The sequence below is a fragment of the Chiloscyllium plagiosum genome, unplaced genomic scaffold (genome assembly GCF_037043375.1).
Source record: "Chiloscyllium plagiosum isolate Xiang-an unplaced genomic scaffold, Cpla_swu_hap1 HiC_scaffold_13, whole genome shotgun sequence".
NCBI classification, from domain to species: domain Eukaryota; kingdom Metazoa; phylum Chordata; class Chondrichthyes; order Orectolobiformes; family Hemiscylliidae; genus Chiloscyllium; species Chiloscyllium plagiosum.
This window is the reverse complement of record NW_028270151.1, coordinates 77,680,641-77,706,156: the sequence shown is the minus strand read 5'-3', so window position 1 is coordinate 77,706,156 and position 25,516 is coordinate 77,680,641. Positions and strand designations below refer to the sequence as shown.

Genomic DNA, 25,516 nt, shown 5'->3' with positions numbered 1-25,516 from the left:
AAAGAGAGACATGCTGTTGAAGTTTATCATCTCGTGATGCAAGGGAACCAAATTACAAAAGGAACAACAATTTATACTGCATGAGAGTGCTGATTGGTTCTCGAGTGGGGATTCTGATTAGTCAAGATGGGTGGGGGATTTCAGGACTGGGGGTATATTTTTAAAGTAAGAGAAGATTTTAAAAGACACAAGGGACAAAGTTTATACACAGAGTGCATGGAATGAACTTCCAGAGGAAGTGATGGATGCGGGTACAATTACAACATTTAAAAGACATTTGGCTAAGTACATCAATAAGAAATATTTAGAGAGATGTAGGCCAAACGCAGGCAAGTGGGACCACTTTAATTTGGGATTATGATCAGCACGGGACTGGTTGGACCAAGGGGTCTGTTTCCATGCTGTATGACTCTATGACTGCGACTCTGTTGTTACGGAGAATGCACTAGTCGGCAGCTATGCTAAAGCTTTGTTTGAATAATAAAAAGGTCAAGACAACTCCATTGGCCATTGATGGAGAATGCATCAGGGAACACTGTCCCTCAAGCTCTTATTTAATTGAACAGGCACAATACCTGGACAAATCAAATCCTTGCATTTAAATACATGCAGTGTCCATAAGTAGAAGTGTCCCTCATTTTAAGATTATCAGTCAATCTTACATTTATCATTAATGTAATCTTTGGTACACTTAGATTGTTCAGTAAATGCTGCCAAGTCAGGCTATCATATTTTATATTGTGCACCAATTTATGTTATTTAAGCATGGCTGGTTGAGTATGGTCAGTCCTCTTCCTGCTGTGAACAGCCAAAGGGAAGTGCTGTTTCAAACAGTCCATTAGTCACTGGGATATACAACCTAAACACTTGCTATTGCACCAGCACTGAAAATTCACCGTCTACTTTACTCAGTTGTGAAGTAGGCAGAACCTCTTCTTGGCTAGATGGCAGGAACCTATTAGTGGAAAAAAAAACATTCATGTTGCTGCTACACTGGGGCCAGGTGAAATATGAATGAGAACTTAGAGCAGGAGTTGGAAATTCAACCCCTTTAGCCACCTCCACCATTTAATAAGATCATGGTGATTCTGATTGTAACTCCAAATCTGCATTCCTGCTGTCCCAATACACTACAAATTCTTCCTCATGGCTTCCTCTGTCAAGCTGGCTTTCCCAATCTACATGAAAATTAAAATTATCCATGAATAATGCACAGCTTTTGTAATACGCCCTCATTAACTCCTGATTTATTCTCTGTCCCACTTTAAAGTTACTGTTAGGGGCCTCGAGATGCGCCTGCCAGTGTCCTCTTATCCTTTTTAATTTCTTACTTCCATTCATATATATTCTACATCTTCTGATTCTGGATAATTTCTTATTCAATCCCTTACCAATAATGCTACCCTTCCTTCCCGCCTGTCCTTTCCAAAAGTCACATACTCCAGAATATTTAGTCCCTAGCGCTGATCTCCTTATAACCATATCTCTGTAATCATTCCACCAACCTGTATTAATGCAGTTGATTCATTGACTTTGTTGTGAATACTACATGCATTCAGGAAAAAAGCCATTAATTTTGCCTTTTTACCACTTTTTATATGTTAATGACACCCAACAGTACTTCATCCAGAATGCCCTTGACTTCTGTATGACTACATTATCAGGCTCTCCATCTGACATTCATTGCTGGATGACCAGAAATTTCCTCCAATTAAATAGTAGGAAGACTAAAGGCATTGTTTTCATCCCTCCTATTAATACTTTTCATTCATTGCTGACTCCATCTGTCTCCCAGTAACTATCTGAGGCTGAAGCAGACTGTATGCAATCTTAGTGTATTATTTGATCTGAAGTTGAGTTTCTGACCTCCAATGCACTCGATTCTATGTTCTGGTTCTATGCTCAAAACGTCACACAAAGCCTTCACCTAGACCTTTCCTACGGCCAGGCTTAACATTCCAACATACTCTTACCACAGTTTACATTCCATAAATATCAGCTCATCCAATATACATCCTAACTCACATCAAGTCTTGTTCACCTTTCATCCCCGTAATCTCTGAGCTACACTAGTTCTCAGTTGAGAAATGTCTGAATTGTACTTGCCTTGGAAACCTCCATGGCTTTGCCCATCCCTATCCTTATGTCCTTCTCCAGACCCACTTATCTATGGGACATCTGTTCATCTAATTCTGGCTTCTTGAACAAATTTTGATTACCTTACCATCGGTCGCTATGGCTCAGGTACTAAGCTCTGGAATCCCCTCCCTAACTTCACTTTCTTCTCTAAACTGCTCCTTAAAACCAGTCTCTCTGACTAAATGTCAATCATCTGTCCTAGTATCTCCTGAAGTGGCTCTGGGTCAGAGTGAGAGTGAGAGACTCCACTGCTACTCTACTCATCATCACTCCACTCCATGCCTATAGCTGTTGTAGCAATGGGGAGGTGTGACAAAAGATCATCACCAAGTCCCACTGTACCTTCAGTCAAGCGAAGGGTGATAACAGATCATCAAAAAAAATGGCAAATAGTCTCTGCTGCTGCAAATCTAAATCATTTTGGCAATATTTTTGCTACAACTATTCCCCTTAAAGAGCCCCAGCATCTCGAACCTGTCTGCACACAATGATGATTTTCCACCCTTGGGGCAGAAGAAAAACCCATTCAGTTTTCACCACAAACTTTTCGTAAACTCAGAGTCATACAGCACTCGTTGGTTCAACTCATTCATGCCGATCAGACATCCCAATATGAACTAGTCCCATTTGCCAACATTTGGCCCATATCCCTTTAAACCCTTCCCATTCACGTACCCATCCAGATGCCTTTTAAATGTTGTAATTGTAGCTATCTCCACCACTTCCTCTGGCAGCTCGTTCCATACAGGCACCACCCTCTGCACGATAATGTTACCCTCTAACAGATGATAATATTTGACAAATGCCTGTCATGATTATGATAGAGTTAGATAAGGTGAACAAAGGATAGTCCCTTTGTCCCTTTCACTGATGCTACAAGAATTGTGCAACCCAGGTTTAAGGTTATGCGCAAGCGACAGAGGGGGTTCATGGGGAAGAACTTTTTTTTAATGCAGTGAGTGGTGATGACTTGGATTTCACTGTCAAGAGCGTGGTAGAAGGGAAGGTGATCGATGACTTCAATGGTTTCTTATGTGGGGACTAACACGAGTGGCATAAGAACGTTCTTTTGCTCGGGGATACTCCAACATCCTCTTTATTCGTGGCCCTAGGAAACCTGATGCTTCATGTGGTCCACTATTGACTACCTGGTTGATCTGAATTTCTGTGCTGGTACCTCCTTCTATTAATAATCCAGAGTCATTATGGCACAGAAGACCATTCGGCCCACTCGCTGGCTGTCTTTACAGCAATCCCATATATCAGCTCTGTCCCCATAACCCTGACTTTATTTTCCTCATGCAGCCCAATAAAATTTTGAAATCATAGGCAAAGAGTTTCTGTTCAACCTTTCACGGTTGGGTGATGAGAGAATGATATTATAAATGCACACAAGTCAGTGGAAGCAGATCAAGTTCATACAATAAGGCTAGTAATCCTGCTCACCATAAGACTGACACATGACATGTACGTTGGGGTAGCTTTTCCATAGTACTCGATCACACCAGGATGGCAGGTTGTACTTTAGCTGAGGAGAGAACAATTAGTTACTGGCCATATAGGAGGAAACCTCTATGCTTAATACAGTTCCTTCCGAAAGCTCCACTTTTATGGCGCTTTACCCTCTACAGCAATCTATCTGAGATTTCTAACCAATCGTCCAGGATCTCATCGCACATTCTCACCTCTCATCCATCCCTGGTTTTCACTACTCCAACAATGGCCATCACATTTTCAGTTATCCACGAGGACTGGAATTTCCTCCCTAAAGTTTGCCTTTTAACTCTCACTTCTCCCCTTTTAAGATGTGCTTAAAACCCTTGTCTGGTTGACTCAGCCTTTCATTGCCTGTCCCAACATGTGGCTTGGTGTCAGATGTTGTTTGGTAACATGGCCCCGTGAAGTGCCTTGGAACGTATCCTCGTTATAAATGTAATTTATTGTCATTGAGGTCAGAAGCTGCTATCAGGTCTGGTCAAAGCTGCAGCTCAACCATTGGGCAATTGTTTATTCACAGACAGCCCATCTGCACCAAGTGTTGGAGACTGGGTCTCTCTGGAGTACATGGTCTTTGTACTGAGAATTAATGGGCCCCTTACCACGGCTAAAGGTTTCAAGATCATACTCTTTTGAATGTGCTCCATCTAGAAGACAGGAATAGACATAGCAGGGCCTTGGGGTAGCACAGAAATAGAGATGGCAGTGACTATTCACAGGGTCAGCAGAGGTAGACAAGACTCAAAAAACACAACCCTTCGAGTAAAAAGATTTGAGTGAATAGATTCTAGCTGGTGTTTGAAACAAGGTGAGCCTAAAAGTAGCACCACTATCTGATGTGCCTCAGCTTCATCCTGCTCCAAGGATAATTTCCCAAGCATGGGATAGGAAGGGTCAGAGCAGCAGGGTTAACCTCCTCATCTTCATGAGATAGCTAGCCAAGTAAATTAATCAGTGGTGATGTAAGATCAATCGATGGTGGTTACTGGAGATAATCCAGCTTGACTCCAGGGTCCCTGAGGTGGAAGGGACTGGTTTAACTGCCTGGAGGTGGTGATCTCCCTGTAGCAGACCAGAGGACCAGGCCTCCAGGCAGGCGTAGACACCCTTCCTGCCTGGGTATAAGAATGAGCAGAGACTGCTTTTCAGGTGGCTCCACCCACTCCCCTACAGTGCCAGACCCAGCTACAAACGCCATTTCATGTTATCAGTTAAAAAAAACAATGTGGAGAGAAGGCAGCTCTATTTTGACACATCCACCCTTACTTCCTGCCTGGTCTGGAAAATCTTGACCGTAATGTTGAACAGCTAGGGCCTGAACAACCCTTTCCCATCATGGAGAAGAGAACCCCGGAGACTGAGAGGCAGCCAGACCAGAAGAATAGCATTGACCAGATAAACATGGAGCAGATTATGCCCCATGATAGTGTGCAGCAATCAGGTCAGTGATCCAGGGTAATAAACTACCCAAAACCATTAAAACACAACCCAGAATGGATAACATTTGCTTGCTTTAGGATGAGCTGATATAAAGAGAGTCACAAATCTTCACCCACTCAGTAGGCATTCAATGTGAGTCACTGTGAATGATTGCTCATCATTCTGGGGAAGCTCGCTGTACTGTACACACATTCACAAATGTAGGATTGCATTTACTGCAAAGTGATATCGTCTACAGGGAATGCTCTGAACCAATATACATTTTAGTTCATTGACAAACACTTGCTGTCACTAGTTTTTTGAATGCTATTTAACAGGGTAAGATTTTTGCCAACATAGGGTATGGTAAATATATGCTGAAAATGTGTTGCTGGAAAAGCGCAGCAGGTGACCTGCTGCGCTTTTCCAGCAACACATTTTCAGCTCTGATCTCCAGCATCTGCAGCCCTCACTTTCTCTCTATGGTAAATATATGGCAAAGTGTATTAGAACTAGGTCAATTACAACGGTTACACACATATGGGTCCACGACGTAGTACATTATACCGTCTCTGGGCACAGAAAGAACTCTACTTGTCCTCTGTGTGTATTGTTTGGAAGGAACAAGAAAGGTGATGGTATTCCCAGGACCTTGTCTTTCCAGATTGTGGCAGTTGTGGATATGGAAGATATCGTGAGAAAACTGATTCAGCAGGCCAGTATGAAAAAAGGAGAATCTATATATTGGTCTGATAGGACTCCCATTCTGAGAGTAGATCTAAGCTGTGTTGTTGAAATAATGTAGAAGTTACACTCTGTACCTCAACCATTTTGTATGCAAAACTATAGCACACTACATAGAATTAAATAAAGCTGTAGCACCATAACTTATTCCAATGCGATATCATTCATGAAAAAATATATATGAAAAAATGTAAACTCCGACTGGAGCAATAATTGTGATGCTCACTCCTGTAGGCTTCTGTTTGATGAAGTTGTACATCTCTCTGCTATCTCGTTCATAGCGATAAGTTGGAGGGAAGGTGATGTCTTCTTCCTCTGCAAAGTGAAAAAATATAATGATAAAGTGATTTCCTGCTTTTTCTCTCCCTGCCCGCAGCCAAACATGATACAGTCTGCCTTGCTGTCCCACCTTATCGCACTGTGACAAGGAAGGCCAGGCTCCTGGACATTGCTGACTTCTCAGCTCAGCAGCTTGGGGAGATCAGAGTTTCTCATACCCCTTAGTACATAGATAGCTCAGCTCGGGCAGGCCTTCAGGTGCAGGGTACCCAGAATGCACACATCTGGAGCAGGACTCCAGAACACCCCGAGATGTGCCTGGCTCACACTTAGACCCAGAGTAGAGCTGCCACAGACTCTGACATCTTGTTCCATTGGACAGTGTTCAAATTCAGGAACCCACCTTTAGCACATAACTACTTTCTGTCTCCAATTCCCTCTCACTCCCTCTAAGACATTCATTCTACCTCCATAACTAAGCATTTATCTCCTTTGGCTTGGTATCAGTTTGTGTTTGATGCTCCAGTGAAGCAGCTTGGGTTCTTTCACAACATAAGTGGTGCTATGTAAACGTAATGAGGCCACTGTTGATATGCACTGTTTCAATAGAGACTGCTGTCCTTCTGAGATCTTCAAAGACCAACATTCAAAAGAACCACCTTCTAGGTGATTGGCTTCACACCACGCCAGGTAACCACTGAGACATTGAGTTCATATTAAATTTTTCTTCCATGCTCCAGACCATTTCCAAATCAGAACAAACCTTTACTACCAGTGCATTTACTAGTGATCCAATCAGGATCTGCATTTCAGATCAATATTCCAGTAATAATCTATGTTCCATGTTGAAGTTGATTCCCTCCTGTAATAGCTTGAATCATAGAACTGTACCTCAGATTATTTGTCTAGCTATTTACACCTGTTCTGGGTTCTCTGAAAAGTGCTATCCATCTAAGTCAATTCTCCTGCTTCTTTTGACCAAAATTAACTCCATTCACTACTTCAGACAGCAATGGAGTTTGTTGCTCATTTCTCCAATCCTGGCCTATAGTCTTCCCAGTCATTGCCAACCCTGGTCCATATTTTCCCAATCCCAATTACCGTTACCAGCCCTGCTCCTCAGCCGCTGCAATTCCCTGTAGTCCTTGTCGCACCAGCCCACCTCTTTCTCATTCCACATTCAGAATTTCCCTGATGTTGCACGAGTCCAATCTTCCATCTTCTTCATTGCTGCACTACCTGAAGGAGCCAATGGGTGCCTATAGGCTTAGTGTTAACATGCCCATGGTCCCTGATCACCTGCATCTCTGGACTACCCAGTTGTTGGGATTGCCCTCTCCCTGCCTGTAGTCTTGCACCAAGTTTCCAGAATCCCCCTGTTTATAAACACGTACTACCTCATTTCAATAAGTTGCCCACCTCAATCCAAATTCTCTTTACTCTTCATGTCTAATAAAGTTTTACTACTTAGTGTGTAGTTGTCTCATTCTACCTCCAAAAAAGAAAGGCTACTTGTTTTTCCACACTAAGTATCATTTGATGTCAATCTTCCCAAAGTGTAGTGAGCAAAAGTACCACAGATTATGGTGGTTTACGGATTCTCAGCACAACTTATTTTGTGATACTGTGGAGTTTGTGGACTGAGCATATATTGGCTGTGGGTGACCCCGCCCACTTTTCCATTTTGTAAAAACTCTTTGTTATGCTTTGAGTTGCACTTCAGACCCCTGCACCCGATATTTGGACATCTGGTGCGGAGGGGTGTGGGTATACCTGAGGACCTCCTCATGGGCCTAGCCAGGCTGGCCATCAACAGGCCAAGGCAGTGAGCTGTGGAGGGGAGTCATTCCTACTGATTATTCCTATTCCCTGGTTATATTCACGCCCTTAATGAGCTTTGAATGTAAATGAATTCATTGGACAACAAGGGTGATTTGCGGTGCTGGTTAATAGATGAAAAAAAAATCAACAACGGGGGTGACTTAGTGATGGGGAATAAAAAACATTCAGATGTGTGTAGGAGCACTTCTGGATGTAATAAAAAGAAAAATAAAGGGAACCAGAAATAAGCAAAGCTACCAAAAGTTGTCTTCTACTTCTGGGAAAACAGGAAGCAAAGGTCAATTAGAAGGATTGTTGCGAGAATTTCATTCATGGCCTTTGTAAGTATGAGGTGGACATCTGTTTTAACAGAGGCAGCAAAAAACTCAAAGAGTGTTCATTGTGTCTCTCCTGGAAGTTCAGGCTGAGGCCTAGACCCTTCACTTTACCCAAGATCGCTTGCATTATTGCTACATGCTCTTACGGAATTGAAGGAAAACCTTCTTGTCATTCTTCTCCATGATGAGCTGGTCCTTGGTTAGTAGCTCCTGGTACTGCTGTTGTTTGATCTTCTCCACAATATTCTCAGCCTCCTGCTCAAAATGGAGAGGTTAGATCACAATGTCATCCTGCACAAAAAGACCTACCCCAGTGAGGAGTCACTTTCATTGTGTTTTGGCAAAAATGGCCACCCCCCTCCCCCGTAGAATCCATTTAAAATAATACAATGTTTTGGATTGTTGGTCCAGTTATTACAATAGACTTAAAATGGTCACAGAGCTGGTTTGCTGCCTGAAAGACTCTCATTTGAAAAACGTGCTGATTATATGGAAAGACAATGATGCCATGAGTGTCGCTGTCCAGGGAGCATCATATCTTCCTTTTCAGAAATGTAAAGGGTATCTTCGGTGCGTGAGGTGAGGCCTACCTTGAGTTGGGATATTGATAAGAATACAGTAGACAGGATCAGGAATAGGCCATACAGCACATTGAACCTACTTCATTCTTTAATAAAATCCTGAATGGATTTCTTTTGTTTTATTTCTTCTTGGGTTGTGGACCTTGTTGGTTGGGCCCGCATTTATTACTATCCTCATCACCCTAGAGGTGGTAGCTGTAAACAGTGCTTGGGGTAGGTTGATAGACTAACAGTGAAGTTAGGAAAGGGTTTTGACTGAAAATTAATGACTTGATGCTAATCAACTTCACTTTCCCTCAATGACCCATATCTATTGAATCCATTAGTGCCTAAATATCTATTGATCATAGTCTTGAATATGCTCCCATTGAAAATCCACAGAAAGCTAAGATTCAGAAGCATAGGTAACTGCTCAGACCCTGTGTAAAATACCTCACCTCTGTCAGGTTGGCACTGGGAGTAGAGGTAGCATTGTAAGGAGCGCACAGCTCAAGTGATTCAAGGCATAAGCTCTATCTGCACAATTGACAAGGCATTGCATTGGGCAAGTGATTTAGCTTAATCCTCAGACAGTGTTGGGGTGACATGGACTTCCCACCTTTCAAAAGAAACAAAACTTGCATCCCTTTAGGCTGACATAGACATGAGGTACATGGTGGCCCAGTGGTTAGCACTGCTGCCTCACAGCGCCAGAGACCCGGGTTCAATTCCCGCCTCAGGCGACTGACTGTGTGGAGTTTGCACGTTCTCCCCGTGTCTGCGTGGGTTTCCTCCGGGTGCTCCGGTTTCCTCCCACAGTCCAAAGATGTGCAGGTCAGGTGAATTGGCCATGCTAAATTGCCCGTAGTGTTAGGTAAGGGGTAAATGTAGGGGTATGGGTGGGTTGCGCTTCGGCGGGTCGGTGTGGACTTGTTGGGCCGAAGGGCCTGTTTCCACATTGTAATGTAATCTAATCTAATAATCTAAAACTCGCTGTGGTATTTCAACATTGACCAGCACCTTCAGTAGAGTAGGGGGTGAATAAAGACAATAAACAAAAATGCGATTTGTGAAATGGTCATGAAAGATACCATAGTCTGCTGCTCTGACCTGTGTTGGAAGCTCCACTCTGTAGTTCAAATCTCCAAGCCAGAACAGATGTGTGAACCGATTGGTAATGTCAAATGGACCTAACTTCTTATCTCCGAGGCTCAGAAAGCGCAGGATATTGATATAGTTCTGATTTCGCCTGCCAAAGGAGAAAATGAGAAATAGATCAGAACAAACCAATGTCCTTAAGGAAATAGATCCCTTTAAAATTACTTTAAATTCCTTTGTTAAAATGCATTTACCCTTCCTGCCACTTGAGTGTAGGTGTTCAGAGAATCATACCCCACATAACAAGGCACTTGATCCATCATGGCCATACTAACCTTCGGAAAGAGTGTGCCAGTTAATTTCAAACCCATAGCCTTTCAAAAGGTTTTCAAGATTTTATTCAAGTTGCTTTTATGAGTTAGTTTTGTACCTGCTTCCAAACATCCTTTCAGGCAGTGTGTTCCGGATCACAACAACTTGTTCAGAAGTATTTCCATTTATATCTTCTTTTACTTCAGTCCTCCAGGAATCCAGACACCCAGACTAGACATAACACATCAAGGTCACTCAACTCAGCATGGTCAGAGTGGGATCTTGCTGGCCCATGTTGCTCCAAATGGCATATTTATCATTCAATCAGCCAGTGATAGCTTCTTGGGAGAAAGGTTTGCATCACACAGTACCTTTATGACCCAAGGCCATCCCAATGCCTAACAGTCAAAAAGCATTGAAAAGAGAAGTCTCTGTTGAAACAGAGAAGAAGGTCACAGCAGGGAACTTGTGCACAGCAGGATCTCATCGAGGGCTTTTTCAGTCCCACAGAAAATGATGGTCAGGACTCCAGCGGTAGCCCCCACTCGTCTTGGAATAACACCAGGGGATGTTTTACATCGATCTGAGACAGCAGGCTCTGCCTCAGTTTGAAGGTGAACTCATTTATTCAGCAGTGCAGCACTCCCTCAGTACCACAAGTGTGTGTGTGTGTGTGAGCCTAGATTAGTTCCTCAGGTAGCCGCAGTGGGATTCAAACCCATGATGTGCAGGTTGAGAGGGGAGATGATTATCAGGGACTCATGACTAAAACGTGAAATTCTTTGGTCAGTATGAAAATAAATTCCAACTCTTGGAATTACTGCTGAGCCAAGAGTTTACTTAATCCTAGTGAGATGATTTTAACTCAGTCTTAACGCATAGGTAGCAACTGGAGTTAAAACTGAAGTGATACATTTACCAGTTGCTTAACACCTCAATGATTGTTTCGAGCCTGATGTTGCCTTGAGCCATTTTAATGAAGTGCTTGGAATTGATGCTCCAATCAGTACGGAAGTTTATAACTCCCAGCAGAGGTCTGGCCTGAGCATGTTTCAAACATTCTTCTGGGGCAGATGGAATTCAGAGGTACCTTCAGGACCCAATCTCCACCTGCTTTAGTTCCTCCATCATCGAAACCTACAAAAACCCCACCTCCAGTAATTTAGCCATCTGCAACCCACACAGCCCAAAACTCAACTCATCTTCTCAACTTAGGAGCTGCCAAATAGCCTTTGGATGCCTGCTACAAGTGGGTATCATTTTAGTGGAATTCAAATATGGTATGCCACTGCAAATCCCAGGGAGTCAGCCAGCCAGCAGAGAGCAGCACGGTAGCTCAGTGGTTAGCACTGTTGCCTCACAGAGCCAGGGACTCGGGTTCGATTCCACTTTTGCGCTACAGTCCGTTTGGTGTACACACATTCTCCCAGTGTCTGTGTGGGTTTCCTCTGGGTGCTCCAGCTTCTTCCCACAGACCAAACATGTGTAGGTTAGATAGATTGGCCAAATTAAATTGCCCATAGTGTCCAGCGGTGTGTAGGCTAGGTGCATTAGCCATGGGAAATGCAGGGTTGCAAAGACAGTGTAGGGGAATGGGATGCTTTTCAGTGGGTCGCGTGGACTCAATGGCCTGTTTCCACAATGTAGGGATTCCATAATCTGTATTTCCTCTTGAAAGTTTGAACTGCCTTCCATATCATTGACGTAAGCACAGAAAGTTGCAATGGTATCACCAATCCTTGGGATCTTTTGAGTTTTCGACAGATAATTTGACAGGACACTTCCAGAAAAGGTCAAGGAGATCCACTAAGCGGCACTTGCATCTTCTGAATCAATGATGAGTGATTACCTTGTTATCATTGCACAGATATACATCTTTTGAGTAACTATTGTGAGATACAGTGTTTGTTTCAATGAACGCCACTATTCCAATGAATTTTACATGAATTAAAGATTTGCGAAGTACCACCGCGTGTCTATGAGAAGCCCATCAGTTTCACTCTACTCTTACCTTAGCTTTTTCTCACTTCCTGAGGTCAGGTGACTGTTGACAAATCCAAAGGATGTACCGTTAAACATGAAAGACACTCCCACCGCACCTTTGTTACCTGAAAATTAAAATACACAGTCACACATTAGCGTGTAAAGCAAAAATCCTTACTCAGTAACATCAGCCATCCAAATACATCAAATGTTATTATTAACCATTCATATACACCACACCTAACAATCATCCAAATTGTCCACATCCCAATTTGAATCATTACAATATTCCACATTTAATCATCAGTGATTGTTCCAATTAATTCAAACATGACTTTTATCATCTAAAAGGAGATACTGACTCCTTCAGATTAACTGTGACTGAGACCTGTGTCATAAAACTGAAAAGACAAAACCATCCCAGAGTATACAATCAAGCAGTCCTAAACATTCTTAGAATTCAGTTCTGAACAGTTTGAAGGTTACTGTTCTAGCCAGTCCCAGAGTGTGAAAGGACAGTGTCTGACCCACTGTCCCAGTCAGTCCCAGAGTGTGAAAGGACAGTGTCTGACCCACTGTCCCAGTTAGTCCTAGAGTGTGAAAGGACAGTGTCTGACCCACTGTCCCAGCCAGTTCCAGAATGTGAATGGACAGTGTCTGACACACTGTCCCATACAGTCCCAGAGTGTGAAAGGATAGTGTCTGACCCACTGTCCCAGTCAGTCCCAGAGTGTGAAAGGACAGTGTCTGACCCACTGTCCCAGTCAGTCCCAGAGTGTGAAAGGACAGTGTCTGACCCACTGTCCCAGTCAGTCCCAGAGTGTGAAAGGACAGTGTCTGACCCACTGTCCCAGTCAGTCCCAGAGTGTGAAAGGACAGTGTCTGACCCACTGTCCCAGCCAGCCCCATTGTCCTAACCAACAGAGAATGTGAAAGCTGTTCATGTTTAGTCCTGGTTCTCAGCAAGTCCATTATTTGAATAATTTGCTGTTCCAGAATTATTCATATTTTAAGATTGTTTTGCTTAACTTTAACCTAGGTCCCACATTTGTTGGCCTTCCGTGTTACAGGAAAGATGAGCAAAAAAGAATGTTGTCCACATAAAAGTGTCACGCGACAAGTCGGTTTGTACTTTCTCAATTCCTCTTTCTTGTTCCTTTCTCAGAATACACACAGAGAACAAGAAAAGTTCTTTCTATGCCCATAGACAATATAATCTGCCATTTCATGGACCCAGCTGTGTGTAACTGCCATAATTGACCTATGTTTGAAACACTATCATATCAAAGACCCGAAGTCGGTAAAAGTCTTACCCTGTTAAATAGCATTCAAAAAGCTAGTGACAGCAAGTGTTTGTCAATGAACTAAGATGTATATTGGTTCAGAGCATTCCCTGTAGACGATATCACTTTGCAGTAAATGCAATCCTACATTCGTGAATGTGTGTACAGTACAGAGAGCTTCCCCAGAATGATGAGCAATCATTCACAGTGACTCGCATTGAATGCCTACTGAGTGAGTGAAGGTTTGTGACTCTCTTTATATCAGCTCATACTAAAGCAATCAAACGTTATCCATTCTGGGTTGTGTTTTAATGGTTTTGGGTAGTTTATCATCCTGGATCACTGATCTGATTGCTGAACACACTATCACGGGGCATTACCTGTACACTATTCAATGCCACTGTATCAAGATTTATATTGCACCAACTGAGGTCTTTTTCTTGTCCTGTCATCGTGATCAGGCAGTGTACAGCTTAAACCTGTTCTACTTTCTCAAATCCTGAGTGTGGTACACCCCAGGGCCCTTAGTACAATTTACCTCAAGGTCCAGAGTGCAGTATATCCTAGTCCCAGAGTGTGAAAGGACAGTGTCTGACCCACTGTCCCAGTCAGTCCCAGAGTGTGAAAGGACAGTGTCTGAACCACTCTCCCAGCCAGTCCAAAGTGTGTGAAAGGTCAGTGTCTGACCCACTGCCCCAGTCAATCCCAGAGTGTGAAAGGACAGTGTTTGCCCAATACTGAACAACTCCTACAACCTCTTTATTGCACCACCAGGAAGGTCAGCCATTGAAAGAATAGCTTCCCACAAGACTGTTCTAAATTAATGACTCAGAAATCTTTTGTACCAAGAGCATTGGCGATGCCAGTTTTAACGCTGCTGGTAGAAATGTGGCTGATCCGGTTTTCATGCTCCGGTTTTGCCAGAATAACTATCCGGATATTCCATAGGGTCTGTGTTGCGATCTGTGAAACAAAAGTACATTCAAAACATCAGAAAAGGGGTAAGTGAAATCTGTTTCATTGTGATGTAAGTCCCTCTTGTTGCATTTGGTGATGGAGGCTGGCTGGAGGAGATGGGGTCAGTTTTGATGGGTAATGGTGTAGTTGAGGGAGTGTCTGGCCTTGGCAGGGGATGGTGTGGGTGAGGGAGTGGCTGCATTTGGCACGGGATGGTGTAGGTGAGGGAGTACCCGAGTTTGGCGGGGATGGTGTAGGCGAGGGAGTGCCTGGTTTGGGCAGGGGATGGTGTAGATTAAGGAGTGCCCGGGTTTGGCAGGGGATGGTGTACATTAGGGAGGGCCTGGTTTTGGCAGGGGATGGTGTAACTGAGTCAGTGCCTGGTTTTGGAGGTGGATGGTGTAGGTGAGGGAGCTCCCGGTTTTGGCAGGGGATGGTGTAGGTGAGAGAGTGACTGGTTTTGGGAGGGGATGGTGTAGGTGAGGGAGTGCCTGGTTTTGGCAGGAGATGATATAGGTAAGGGAGTGCCTGGTTTTGGCAGGGGATGGTTCAGGTGAAAAAGCGTCTGGCCTTGGCAGGGGATGGTATAGGTGAGGGAGTGCCTGATTTTGGCAGGGGTGGTATAGGTGAGGGAGTGCCTGATTTTGGCAGGGGGTGGTATAGGTGAGGGTGTGCCTCATTTTGGCAGGGGGTGGTGCAAGTGTGTCAGTGCCCGGTTTTGGCAGGGGATGGCGTAGGTGAGGGATTGACTGGTTTTGGCAGGGGGTGGTATAGGTAAGGGTGTGCCTGGTTTTGGCAGGGGATGATGTACGTGAGGGAGTGCCTGGTTTTGGGAGGGGATGGTGTAGGTGAGTCAGTGCCCGGTTTTGGCAGGGGATGGTATAAGTGAGTCACTGCCCGGTTTTGGCAGGGGATGGTGTAGGTGAGGGAGTATCTGCCCTGGCAGGGGGTGGTGTTGGTGAGGGAGTGCCCGGGTGTGGCATGAGATGGTGGAGGTGAGGGAGTGCCTGGTTTTGGCAGGGGATGGTGTAGGTGAGGGAGTGCCTGGTTTTGGCAGGGGGTGGTGTAGGTAAGGGAGTGCCTGGTTTTGGCAGGGGATGGTGTAGGTGAGGGAGTGCCTCATTTTGGCAGGGGATGGCGCATGTGCGGGATTGCCTGGGTTTGGCACGAGATGGTGCTGGTGAGGGATTGCCTGATTTTGGCAGCGGGTGGTATAGGGGAGGGTGTGCCTGGTTTTGGCAGGGAAGGTGTAGGTAAGGGAGTGCCAGGTTTTGGGAGGGGATAGTGTAGGTGAGGGAGTGCCTGGTTTTGGCAGGGGATGGTGTGGGTGAGGGAACGTCTGGCCTTGGCAGGAGATGGTGTAGGTGAGGGAGTGCTCGAGTTTGGCACAAGAAGGTGTAGGTGAGGTCGTGCCCGGTTTTGGGAGTGGATGGTGTTGGTGAAGGAATGCCTGGTTTTGGCAGGGGATGGTGTAAGTCAGTCAGTGCCTGGCTTTGGCAGGGGATGGTGTAGGTGAGGGTGTGCCTGGTTTTGGGAGGGGATGGTGTAGGTGAAGGAGTGCCCGGTTTTGCAGAGGATGGTGTAGGTGAGGGTGTGTCTGGTTTTGGCAGGGGATGGTGTAGGTGAGGGAGTGCCTGGTTTTGGGAGGAGATGGTGTAGGTGAGGGAGTGCCCGGTTTTGGCAGGGGTTGGTGTAGGTGAGGGAGTGCCTGGTTTTGGCAGGGGGTGATGTAGGTGAGGGTGTGCCTGGGTTTGGCAGGGGGTGGTGTAGGTGAGGGAGTGCCTGGTTTTGGCACAAAATGGTGTAGGTGAGGGTGTGCCTGGTTTTGGCAGGGGATGATATAGGTAAGGGAGTGCCTGGTTTTGGCAGGGGATGGTTCAGGTGAAAAAGCGTCTGGCCTTGGCAGGGGATGGTATAGGTGAGGGAGTGCCTGATTTTGGCAGGGGTGGTTAGGTGAGGGAGTGCCAGATTTTGGCAGGGGGTGGTTTGGGGGGGGTGTGCCTCATTTTGGCAGGGGGTGGTGCAAGTGTGTCAGTGCCCGGTTTTGGCAGGGGATGGCGTAGGTGAGGGAGTGACTGGTTTTGGGAGGGGATGGTGTAGGTGAGTCAGTGCCCGGTTTTGGCAGGGGATGGTATAAGTGAGTCACTGCCCGGTTTTGGCAGGGGATGGTGTAGGTGAGGGAATGTCTGCCCTGGCAGGGGGTGGTGTTGGTGAGGGAGTGCCCGGGTGTGGCATGAGATGGTGGAGGTGAGAGAGTGCCTGGTTTTGGCAGGGGATGGTGTAGGTGAGGGAGTGCCTGGTTTTGGCAGGGGGTGGTGCAGGTGAGGGAGTGTCTGGTTTTGGCAGGGCATGGTGTTGGTGAGGGAGTGCCTGGTTTTGGCAGGGGATGGTGTAGGTGAGGGAGTGCCTGGCTTTGGCAGGGGATGGTGTAGGTGAGGGAGTGTCTGGTCTTGGCAGGGGGTGGTGTAGGTAAGGGAGTGCCTGGTTTTGGCAGGGGATGGTGTAGGTGAGGGAGTGCCTCATTTTGGCAGGGGATGGCGCATGTGCGGGATTGCCTGGGTTTGGCACGAGATGGTGCTGGTGAGGGATTGCCTGAGTTTGGCAGCAGTTGGTATAGGGGAGGGTGTGCCTGGTTTTGGCAGGGAAGGTGTAGGTAAGGGAGTGCCAGGTTTTGGGAGGGGATGGTGTAGGTGAGGGAGTGCCTGGTTTTGGCAGGGGATGGTGTGGGTGAGCGAACGTCTGGCCTTGGCAGGGGATGGTGTAGGTGAGGGAGTGCTCGAATTTGGCACAGGAAGGTGTAGGTGAGGTCGTGCCCGGTTTTGGGAGGGGATGGTGTTGGTGAAGGAATGCCTGGTTTTGGCAGGGGATGGTGTAAGTAAGTCAGTGCCTGGCTTTGGCAGGGGATGGTGTAGGTAAGGGAGTGCCTGGTTTTGGCAGGGGATGGTGTAGATGAGGGAGTGCCTGGTTTTGGCAGGGGATGGTGTAGGTGAGGGTGTGTCTGGTTTTGGGAGGAGATGGTGTAGGTGAAGGAGTGCCCGGTTTTGCAGAGGATGGTGTAGGTGAGGGTGTGTCTGGTTTTGGCAGGGGATGGTGTAGGTGAGGGAGTGCCTGGTTTTGGGAGGAGATGGTGTAGGTGAGGGAGTGCCCGGTTTTGGCAGGGGTTGGTGTAGGTGAGGGAGTGCCTGGGTTTGGCAGGGGGTGGTGTAGGTGAGGGTGTGCCTGGTTTTGGCACAAAATGGTGTAGGTGAGGGTGTGCCTGGTTTTGGCAGTGGATGGTGTAGGTGAGGCTGTGTCTGGTTTTGGCAGGGGATGGTGTAGGTAAGGGAGCGTCTGGCGTTGGCAGGGGATGGTGTAGGTGAGGCTGTGCCTGGTTTTGGGAGGGGATGGTGTCGGTGAGTGAGTGCCTGGTTTTGGCAGGGGATGGTGTAGGTGAGGGAGCGTCTGGCCTTGGCAGGGGATGGTGTAGGTGCGGGATTGCCCGGGTTTGGCACGAGATGGTGTTGGTGAGGGAGTGCCTGATTTTGGCAGGGGGTGGTATAGGTGAGGGTGTGCCAGGTTTAGGCAGGGAAGGTGTAGGTAAGGGATTGCCTGGTTTTGGGGGACGATGGTGTAGGTGGTGTTGGTGAGAGAGTGTCTGGTTTTGGCAGGGGATGGTGTAGGTGAGGGAGTGCCTGGTTTTGGGAGGGGATGGTGTAGGCGAGCGTGTGCCTGGTTTTGGCAGGGGATGGTGTGGGTGACTGCCTAGTTTTGGCACAAAATGGTGTAGGTGAGGAAGTGCCTGGTTTTGGAAGGGGATGGTGTGGGTGAGTCAGTGCCTAGTTTTGGCAGGGGATGGTGTAGGTGTGGGAGCATCTGGCCTTGGCAGGGGATGGTGTAGGTGAGGGAGTGCCCGGGTTTGGCACGAGATGGTGTAGGTGAGTGATTGCCTGGTTTTGGCAGGGGATGGTGCAGGTGAGGGTGTGCCTGGTTTTGGGAGGGGATGGTGCAGGTGAGGGAGTGCCTGGTTTTGGGAGGGGATGGTGTAGGTGAGGGACTGTCTGGCTTTGGCAGTCGATGGTGTAGGCGAGGGTGTGCCTGGTTTTTGGCAGGGGTTGGTATAGGTGAGGGAGTGCCCGGATTTGGCACGAGATGGTGTAGGTGAGGGAGTGCCTGGTTTTGGCAGGGGATGGTGTAAGTGAGTCAGTGCCTGGCTTTGGCAGGGGATGGTGTAGGTGAGGGAATGCCCGGGTTTGGCACGAGATGGTGTAGGTGAGGGAGTGCTGGGTTTTGGCAGGGGATGGTGTAGGTAAGGGAGTGCCTGGTTTTGGAGGGTCATGGTGAATGTGAGGGAGTGCCTGGTTTTGGCAGGGGATAGTGTAGGTGAGGGTGTGCCTGGTTTTGGTGGGTCATGGTGAAGGTGAGGGTGTCCCGGTTTTGGCACGAGATGGCGAAGGTGAGGGACTGTCTGGCTTTGGCAGGGGATGGTGTAGATGAGGGTGTGCCTGGTTTTGGCAGAGGATGGTATAGGTGAGGGAGTGCCTGGTTTTGGCAGGGGATGGTGTAGGTGAGGGAATGTCTGGTTTTGGGAGGGGATGGTGTACGTGCGGGTGTGCCTGGTTTTGGGAGGGGATGGTGTAGGTGCGGGTGTGCCTGGTTTTGGAAGGGGATGGTGTAGGTGCGGGTGTGCCTGGTTTTGGCAGGGGATGGTGTAGGTGAGGGTGTGCCTGGTTTTGGCAGGGGATAGTGCAGGTGAGGATGTGCCTGGTTTTAGCACGAGATGGTGAAGCTGAGGATGTGCCTGGTTTTGGGAGGGGATGGTGTAGGTGAGGCATTGCCTGGGTTTGGGAGGGGATGGTGTAGGTGAGGCATTGCCTCGTTTTGGTGGGTTATGGTGAAGGTGAGGGAGTGCCTGGTTTTGGGAGGGGAATGTGTAGGTGAGGGAGTGCCTGGTTTTGGGAGGGGAATGTGTAGGTGAGGGAGTGCCTGGCTTTGGGAGGGGAATGTGTAGGTGAGGGAGTGCCTGGTTTTGGTGGGTCATGGTGAAGGTAAGGGAGGGTTCGTTTTGCTACAGGGTGGTGGAGGTATGTGCTGATGGTGGTGTGGCCATTGTTGGAGGAGACACTATCACTGCATCGGCTGTTGGTGGATCTTCTGATGTTGTACAGGTTGGAATGATTTCTCCCTCTTCTAGCCTTTAATTTATTGTCAATGTGCAGCATGAAATCAATGACTTCCACAGGGTGAATAAACAAACTGTTCCTCAGTGACGCAGATCATTTTAATGTATGGAGTTGTCCTGAGGGTACTCCCGCTCTGATTTCTTCCATATCAATATTAATGCAGATTAACCTTTGCTAACCATTTATCCACAGTGATGGGGCTAGAGAGGTCAGTCCTTGAATAATGAGGTTAGCCTAACCCTACTGTCCATAGATGCTCTACACTGCTATTGAGATTCACTGAATCATCCCATGTATTGTATATATTATATTCACATCAATAATCATTTGTTTGCACCCCAGTATTTTACCTGAGAAACAGTAACTCAGTCAGTTCTGCCAGCTGGCATAATAGGTAACGCACTAGCCTTCTGCCTCAAAACCATACCTAACCCTAACCTATTACAGGTTCAAGTGTCTACCAGGGCAAGGATTCCCACAGCTAGCACTACCTTACTCATTAGAACACTGGTTTGTGAGATTATTTGGAGATGAGTGTTAAGGAATTGATCTTTAGTTGCAGGTCTATTCACCTCCACTGTACTCTACATGGACGTTATCTTTAAGGACACCACATGATGTCAGTATGCGATGTTGCAACTCTGCTTGATAGCATGTGCTCTCTGAGAGTTCATCAATCCTCCCCACATCAGACCTCAGTGAACGGGCTAGCCATTATGGGTATGTCAGAGCAATGTAGTCTTGTCAACCCTCGTCCATGAATTGTTTTAATTCTGAGCTTCTATTCAATAGCCACTCCATTTCCTGTTGTCTCCTGCCACAGAGGATAGGGCTCCAATATACTTACATGTTTAAACTTTATGTAGGTGATGTCCTTTAGTGTGGATTTGATCAGCTCCACCCACTCCTTCTCTCCCTGTGTGTCTTCCTGTGTGCCGATGATGTAAATATCATGGGGGATGTCAGCAGCTGTGTCATCCTGTGTTTTCCCCTGGCCATGGCACAGGAACCACGACCGTATGTCCGCCGGCGGTGAGGCATTACCTAGATGATCAGCAGCAACAACAGCTTGCCTTTACATAGCGCCCTTCACAGAGCAAAGGTCATTCACAGGAGCACTATTGGGCAGATTTTGACCCCAAGTCACATTAGAGGGTATAAGGACAAGGAACCAAAAGTTCAGTCAAGGAGTTGGAAGAGTCTTTAAAGGAAAGGATAGAGAGATAGTGAGGTGGAGAGGTTTAGGGAGAAAATTTCAGAGCTGAGGGCCTCAGTGGCTGAATGGCAATGGTGGAGTGATTAAAATCAATACCGAAAGGCAGAGTTTCCAAACTGGGTGAAGAAGCTCACATAGAAAGATGGGAAAGGGAATAGGCCATTGGAGGGATCTGAACACACGGATGGAAATATCAAAATCAAGATGCTGTTGGATCAGACAGCACAATAACCAGAACTTTGTTCTGAGGGATTTTACTTCCAAATATTTTTCTGGGGTTCTGGGGTCTCAGACGTCTCCTCTAAGTGACCTCTCACTGTGGCCAAGCCCCAGGAGGGCTAGCTCCAGCAGCTGGTCTGACTGGTGCTTTGATAACCCATTGAATTCCCTATCAGTCACTTGTGGGTGGGTAGCCTTGCCAACTTGCAACCCCTCTCCACAAAAATGGCATGTGGGGGATGCAAGGAAGGGAACTTGCATTAGCAAACTGGCATTCTGCATGTCAGCGCAGACGTATGCATCCACTCACCTCTGCTGGGAGCAATAATCAAGCTCGTTCTTGTGATTGATTGATCATTTGAAAGAGTCACAGACTCAGAGATGTACAACACAGAAACTGACCCTTTGGTCCAACTCATCCATGCCGACCAGATATCCTAACCTAAGCTAGTCCCATTTGCCAGCACTTGGCCCATATCCCTCTAACCCTTTCCTATTCATATACCCATCTAGATGCTTTTTAAATGATGTAATTGTACTAGGCTCCACCACTTCAATTGTGGATTTTAATTTAGACAAATAAATGTTTAACACATCCCTCTTGAACAAAATAGGCATTTGGAATGTGTTACACATGATAGTAGAGAGTTAGAAGGATGCTAGGCAGATGGCTGGAAGAGTGTGACATTGGAGAATAGATAACAAAGCAAATGCGGTAGTGACTAAAACAGCACAGGATTATTATGGGAGTGTAACTGTCCTCTTGCAGATAGACTACATATCAACAGTCTCTTCCCACCCTCCAGCACAGTTCGTCACCAATGCCCCTTACCCATGTTCCAGGTTCCAATAAAGACGTTGATCATGTCAGGCTCTGAGAAGTCTGAATGTTTATTCTTCATCAGCTGCAAGAGTTGGCAGAATCCTTCCCGTTTCTGAAAATAAGGAGGCAGAGGTGTGAACAAGAACACTGTAGGCTCAGCACAGTTTTAGATGACCTACACTGGTCTAAACAGCAGTCATGAAAATGACCACTGAAACATTGCCGGTGAAAAGGTAGATAACATTTCTTTATTTGGATTCAATGTTGCTATCACTACCAGTTTGCAACTGCTACATTTTACACATCCTTCACTTCCTCCATCTTGATATACACCACCTCCCTGTCCCCTCCCCATCCTTTCATTAGACTTTCCCGAATCAGTTTTCTCTCCTCTTGTTCGGCACTTTCCCTATTCCTCGAATGTTTCCCTCCAGTTCACCTTCCTCCTCATCCCTTGGACTTACCTACAGGCCTAGAAGGAGGCTTCCCTCTGAATATAACTCATTTAGATTTCTTATGCAGTGTCTATCCCTCAACAAAATCAAAACAAAGCGTACTTTAAACACAGAAAAAAGTCTCCCAAGGCCATTTTCAGGATGAGTAATGGGACAAACCAAAGGACACAAAGACTGAGGAGATGGAATTCAAAGGGGGTTTCGAGGTGGGATTCTGTGAGGGAAGCAGTGAGCCAGAAGAGTTTAAGCAAATAATTCCAGAGCATGAGGGCTGGATGGCTAAGAGACGTGGCCAGGTTGTGGGTTGTTTGGAGGTCTAGATGAGAACAGTCAGAGAAACACAGGGCTCCACAGAAGGTGACAGATATAGGGACAGTGTAGAGAATTTATAATTTTAAACACAGGTGTGACGGTTGAGCAGGAAATTGAGGGATAGAATATAGGTAAGAGATTTTGTTGATCTGATAATAAAAGAAGAATGTGGGAGGTCAGGCAATGACATTGCTGGCATAGTCAAGTCTCGGAGTGATGAAAGGATGGGTAAGGCTGGAGTAGTGGTGTCTGATGTTTACAGAAGTGGCCTCTGTGTTAATGAGGACTTGGTGTCAGACATCAGCTTTGGTTTAAATAGGACACCAAGAGTTCAGTCTGAGACAGTGACCAGGCAAAGAGTTGGCCAGAGTCAGGACTTTGTGTCAAGAGTCGAAGACAATGGCATCAGTCTTTCCACTGTTCAACTGAAGTAAATATCTCATATGTGGATGACAGTGAAAAAAAAAATCTGAGCAGACAGAAGCAAAGCCAAAAATGTGAGAATGGAAAGAGAAACCATTTCTTACAATTGTATAAGTGGAATCAAGCAAAGGTAATCTCACTGAGCTGGGCAATGGACACGAGGTCTCGAGGAAAATGCTGTAGGGAAGTATACCAGATGTTCCAGCAAAGGCAATGCAAGGTTAGGAGGTATTATACCCCACTGCCACCGTCACATTAGACTTTGAGTGGATTGCTTTGAGCTTCAGGGGTGAAAGCTTGTTGAGAGAGTCTCAGATAAGAAGAGATGAGAAAGATAAGAGGAGATTTGAGAAGTGGCAACACATTCAAGGAAGTTGGAAAAGAAAGAGGAATTGGAAATGGATACAGGTTTCCAAGGACGTGAACACTTTGAGAAGGGCATGATGACCAAGACTCGGGAAAGAAAACAGACAGCACCTGCAGAGAGGAAGCCATTTACAATGTCAGCCAGCACGGGATTCAGGAAAGGAAGTTAATGGGCAGCAGTTCAATGGGACTTCAGTCAAGGGAGCAACTAGTGAAACTCCTTGAAAGAGTGAGTTCAAAATGGGTAAGTGAAAAGAAATCTGCCAACCCTGAGACTTCTGTTTAAAACAAAAATCACACAGTGAGAAAAAGAAGTGACGTGATTGGATCGTTGAGTTTGAGAACAAAGATCTCCATGACAAACCTTGGAATCAGTGAAGACGTATTCCTTCCGTTGTGTTTTCTTCACCTCAGAATCGATCATGATCACCAACTTGTTCGGGAACTTCTGTGATTTGATTAACTGCAAAACTGAGACGAGTAGTACCGTGAGAGAAGGAAACTACACAGACACTATACTTCCTTCATGAGTCACGTTAAGCATTTGCAGTTTTGGTAAAAGCCAGTGCTCAGCCAGAAAGTACAGAGTCCCACATCTACTCCACTTGGTACACGTCTCAGAACCTAACTGCCACATCACTGGACAAAATTTCTGTTCTCAGATTATTTGTAGAACTTTAACTCAGGATAATGGTAGCAAATGTATGGATTCCCTTGCAATAGCAATGATGAATCAGTGACCATAGAGATAGCCAAAGGGCAACTGTTAGTTGCAGTTAGTTAACTCAACTAAGTAGCATCAATAAGCACACAGATACCCAGCAGAGCTAAAAGACATTCATAACCACACAGATCAGTTATGAGAGGCATCTCATTACTCCACTTGGCATGGTTAGAAGACTGTTGACAGTAATGCAAACCAGACATTCCTATATAAGGTTTTTGCATCAATATTAAAGTAGTAACACCACACAGATAACACAGAGTAGCCAAGACAGGAAGCAGGAAAGTGATCAGAAATCTTACTTCTGTTGTGACTGTAAAACTTGTCTTCTGGCCCATCCTTTGACTTCTTCACAATTAACTTCCCTTGTTCTATGTCCACTTTCAAATGAAGTTTCAAGAAGATTCCAAAACTATCCAATTTCACCTGAAATATAAGGGAACCCTCACAAGTAAAGCTGATCTTCCTTAGCTGTCCGTTTGTCGTAACTCAAACTTAGGAACTGCTGCTTGAAGAGAAAGTCGAGTTTGAGGATGATGATTAGTCATTTCAAAGGGCAGAGGGGTTTAGGGCAGGTGATTTTTTTTTTGGAAAGGTGGTGAGAATGGTGACAATAGAAATTCTGAAAGACTATCTGACTCAAGGCATGTGGGAAGTGTCTTTACAAACTTCTCCTTTCTAAGCAACAACATTTGACTCTGATGGGAAAACACTGGAGTGCAAAAAGTGCCTACCTCAAAAGTTACAGGCCCAATTTCAGAGTGTCGATCTTCAACATCTGTGTCCGGAGACTCTGGCTCGAAATCTTTCACCTGTGCAATGTAAATTAGGGAAAGAATTGGACTGATGGTATATTAGTGCAATCCCACCCATTTCTACACTTGCCAGCTTCATCTCCTGTCCTGAGGTGGTAACTCTTGTTCGGCTTCTGATCCACAGAGCTTGTCCTTCCTCTCATCTCGATCCCTAGTGCTCATGCATTGTGAGAATGTGTGTTGCAGGACAATTTTGGCTCAGTAATTCAGCCACCTTGACTAATAATCCAGAAAAGACAGTTTGGTAGCATTTTGAGAATCTGACATAAGCATTTAAAATCCGAAAATAAAAACTTTTAACAGCTTGTCTGATCCCTTCGGTGGGAGCAGACTAAGTCAGGACAGGAGAAGATTACCAATGCAGTGCTCCTGAATTGTGTAGCTTAGTATCACACTGCAAGGTGCAGCAATTGAACATCTAAATCTAGTGACCCTGGGGCAAGCATGTGTGGAATTGCATCGAGTTATGCTCAAGCAATGGGTAAGTATTTAATTAAAATAGTTTTGATTTCATGTAGAACTGTAATGAGTGGTTTCACTGTTAAGAAACAGTGTGCGATAAACCGAGACCCAC

General features: G+C 46.0%; 1 protein-coding gene across 2 annotated transcripts in view; it reads right to left on the bottom strand.

Moving 5' to 3' along the window:
* The window catches only part of inpp5d (inositol polyphosphate-5-phosphatase D), a 113,825-nt gene that overhangs the window by 35,657 nt on the left and 52,652 nt on the right, over positions 1 to 25,516 (bottom strand). For both annotated transcript variants that reach the window (XM_087993773.1, XM_043701883.2), the window contains exons 8-18: positions 24,862 to 24,939; positions 24,430 to 24,553; positions 23,768 to 23,874; positions 21,857 to 21,959; positions 20,437 to 20,633; positions 14,319 to 14,436; positions 12,219 to 12,315; positions 9,908 to 10,046; positions 8,384 to 8,492; positions 6,026 to 6,114; positions 3,586 to 3,667 (exon numbers count right to left, since the gene is read on the bottom strand). In XM_087993773.1, the coding sequence (XP_087849899.1) occupies positions 3,586 to 3,667; positions 6,026 to 6,114; positions 8,384 to 8,492; positions 9,908 to 10,046; positions 12,219 to 12,315; positions 14,319 to 14,436; positions 20,437 to 20,633; positions 21,857 to 21,959; positions 23,768 to 23,874; positions 24,430 to 24,553; positions 24,862 to 24,939 (1,243 nt within the window). The remainder of the gene's footprint in view (positions 1 to 3,585; positions 3,668 to 6,025; positions 6,115 to 8,383; positions 8,493 to 9,907; positions 10,047 to 12,218; positions 12,316 to 14,318; positions 14,437 to 20,436; positions 20,634 to 21,856; positions 21,960 to 23,767; positions 23,875 to 24,429; positions 24,554 to 24,861; positions 24,940 to 25,516) is intronic.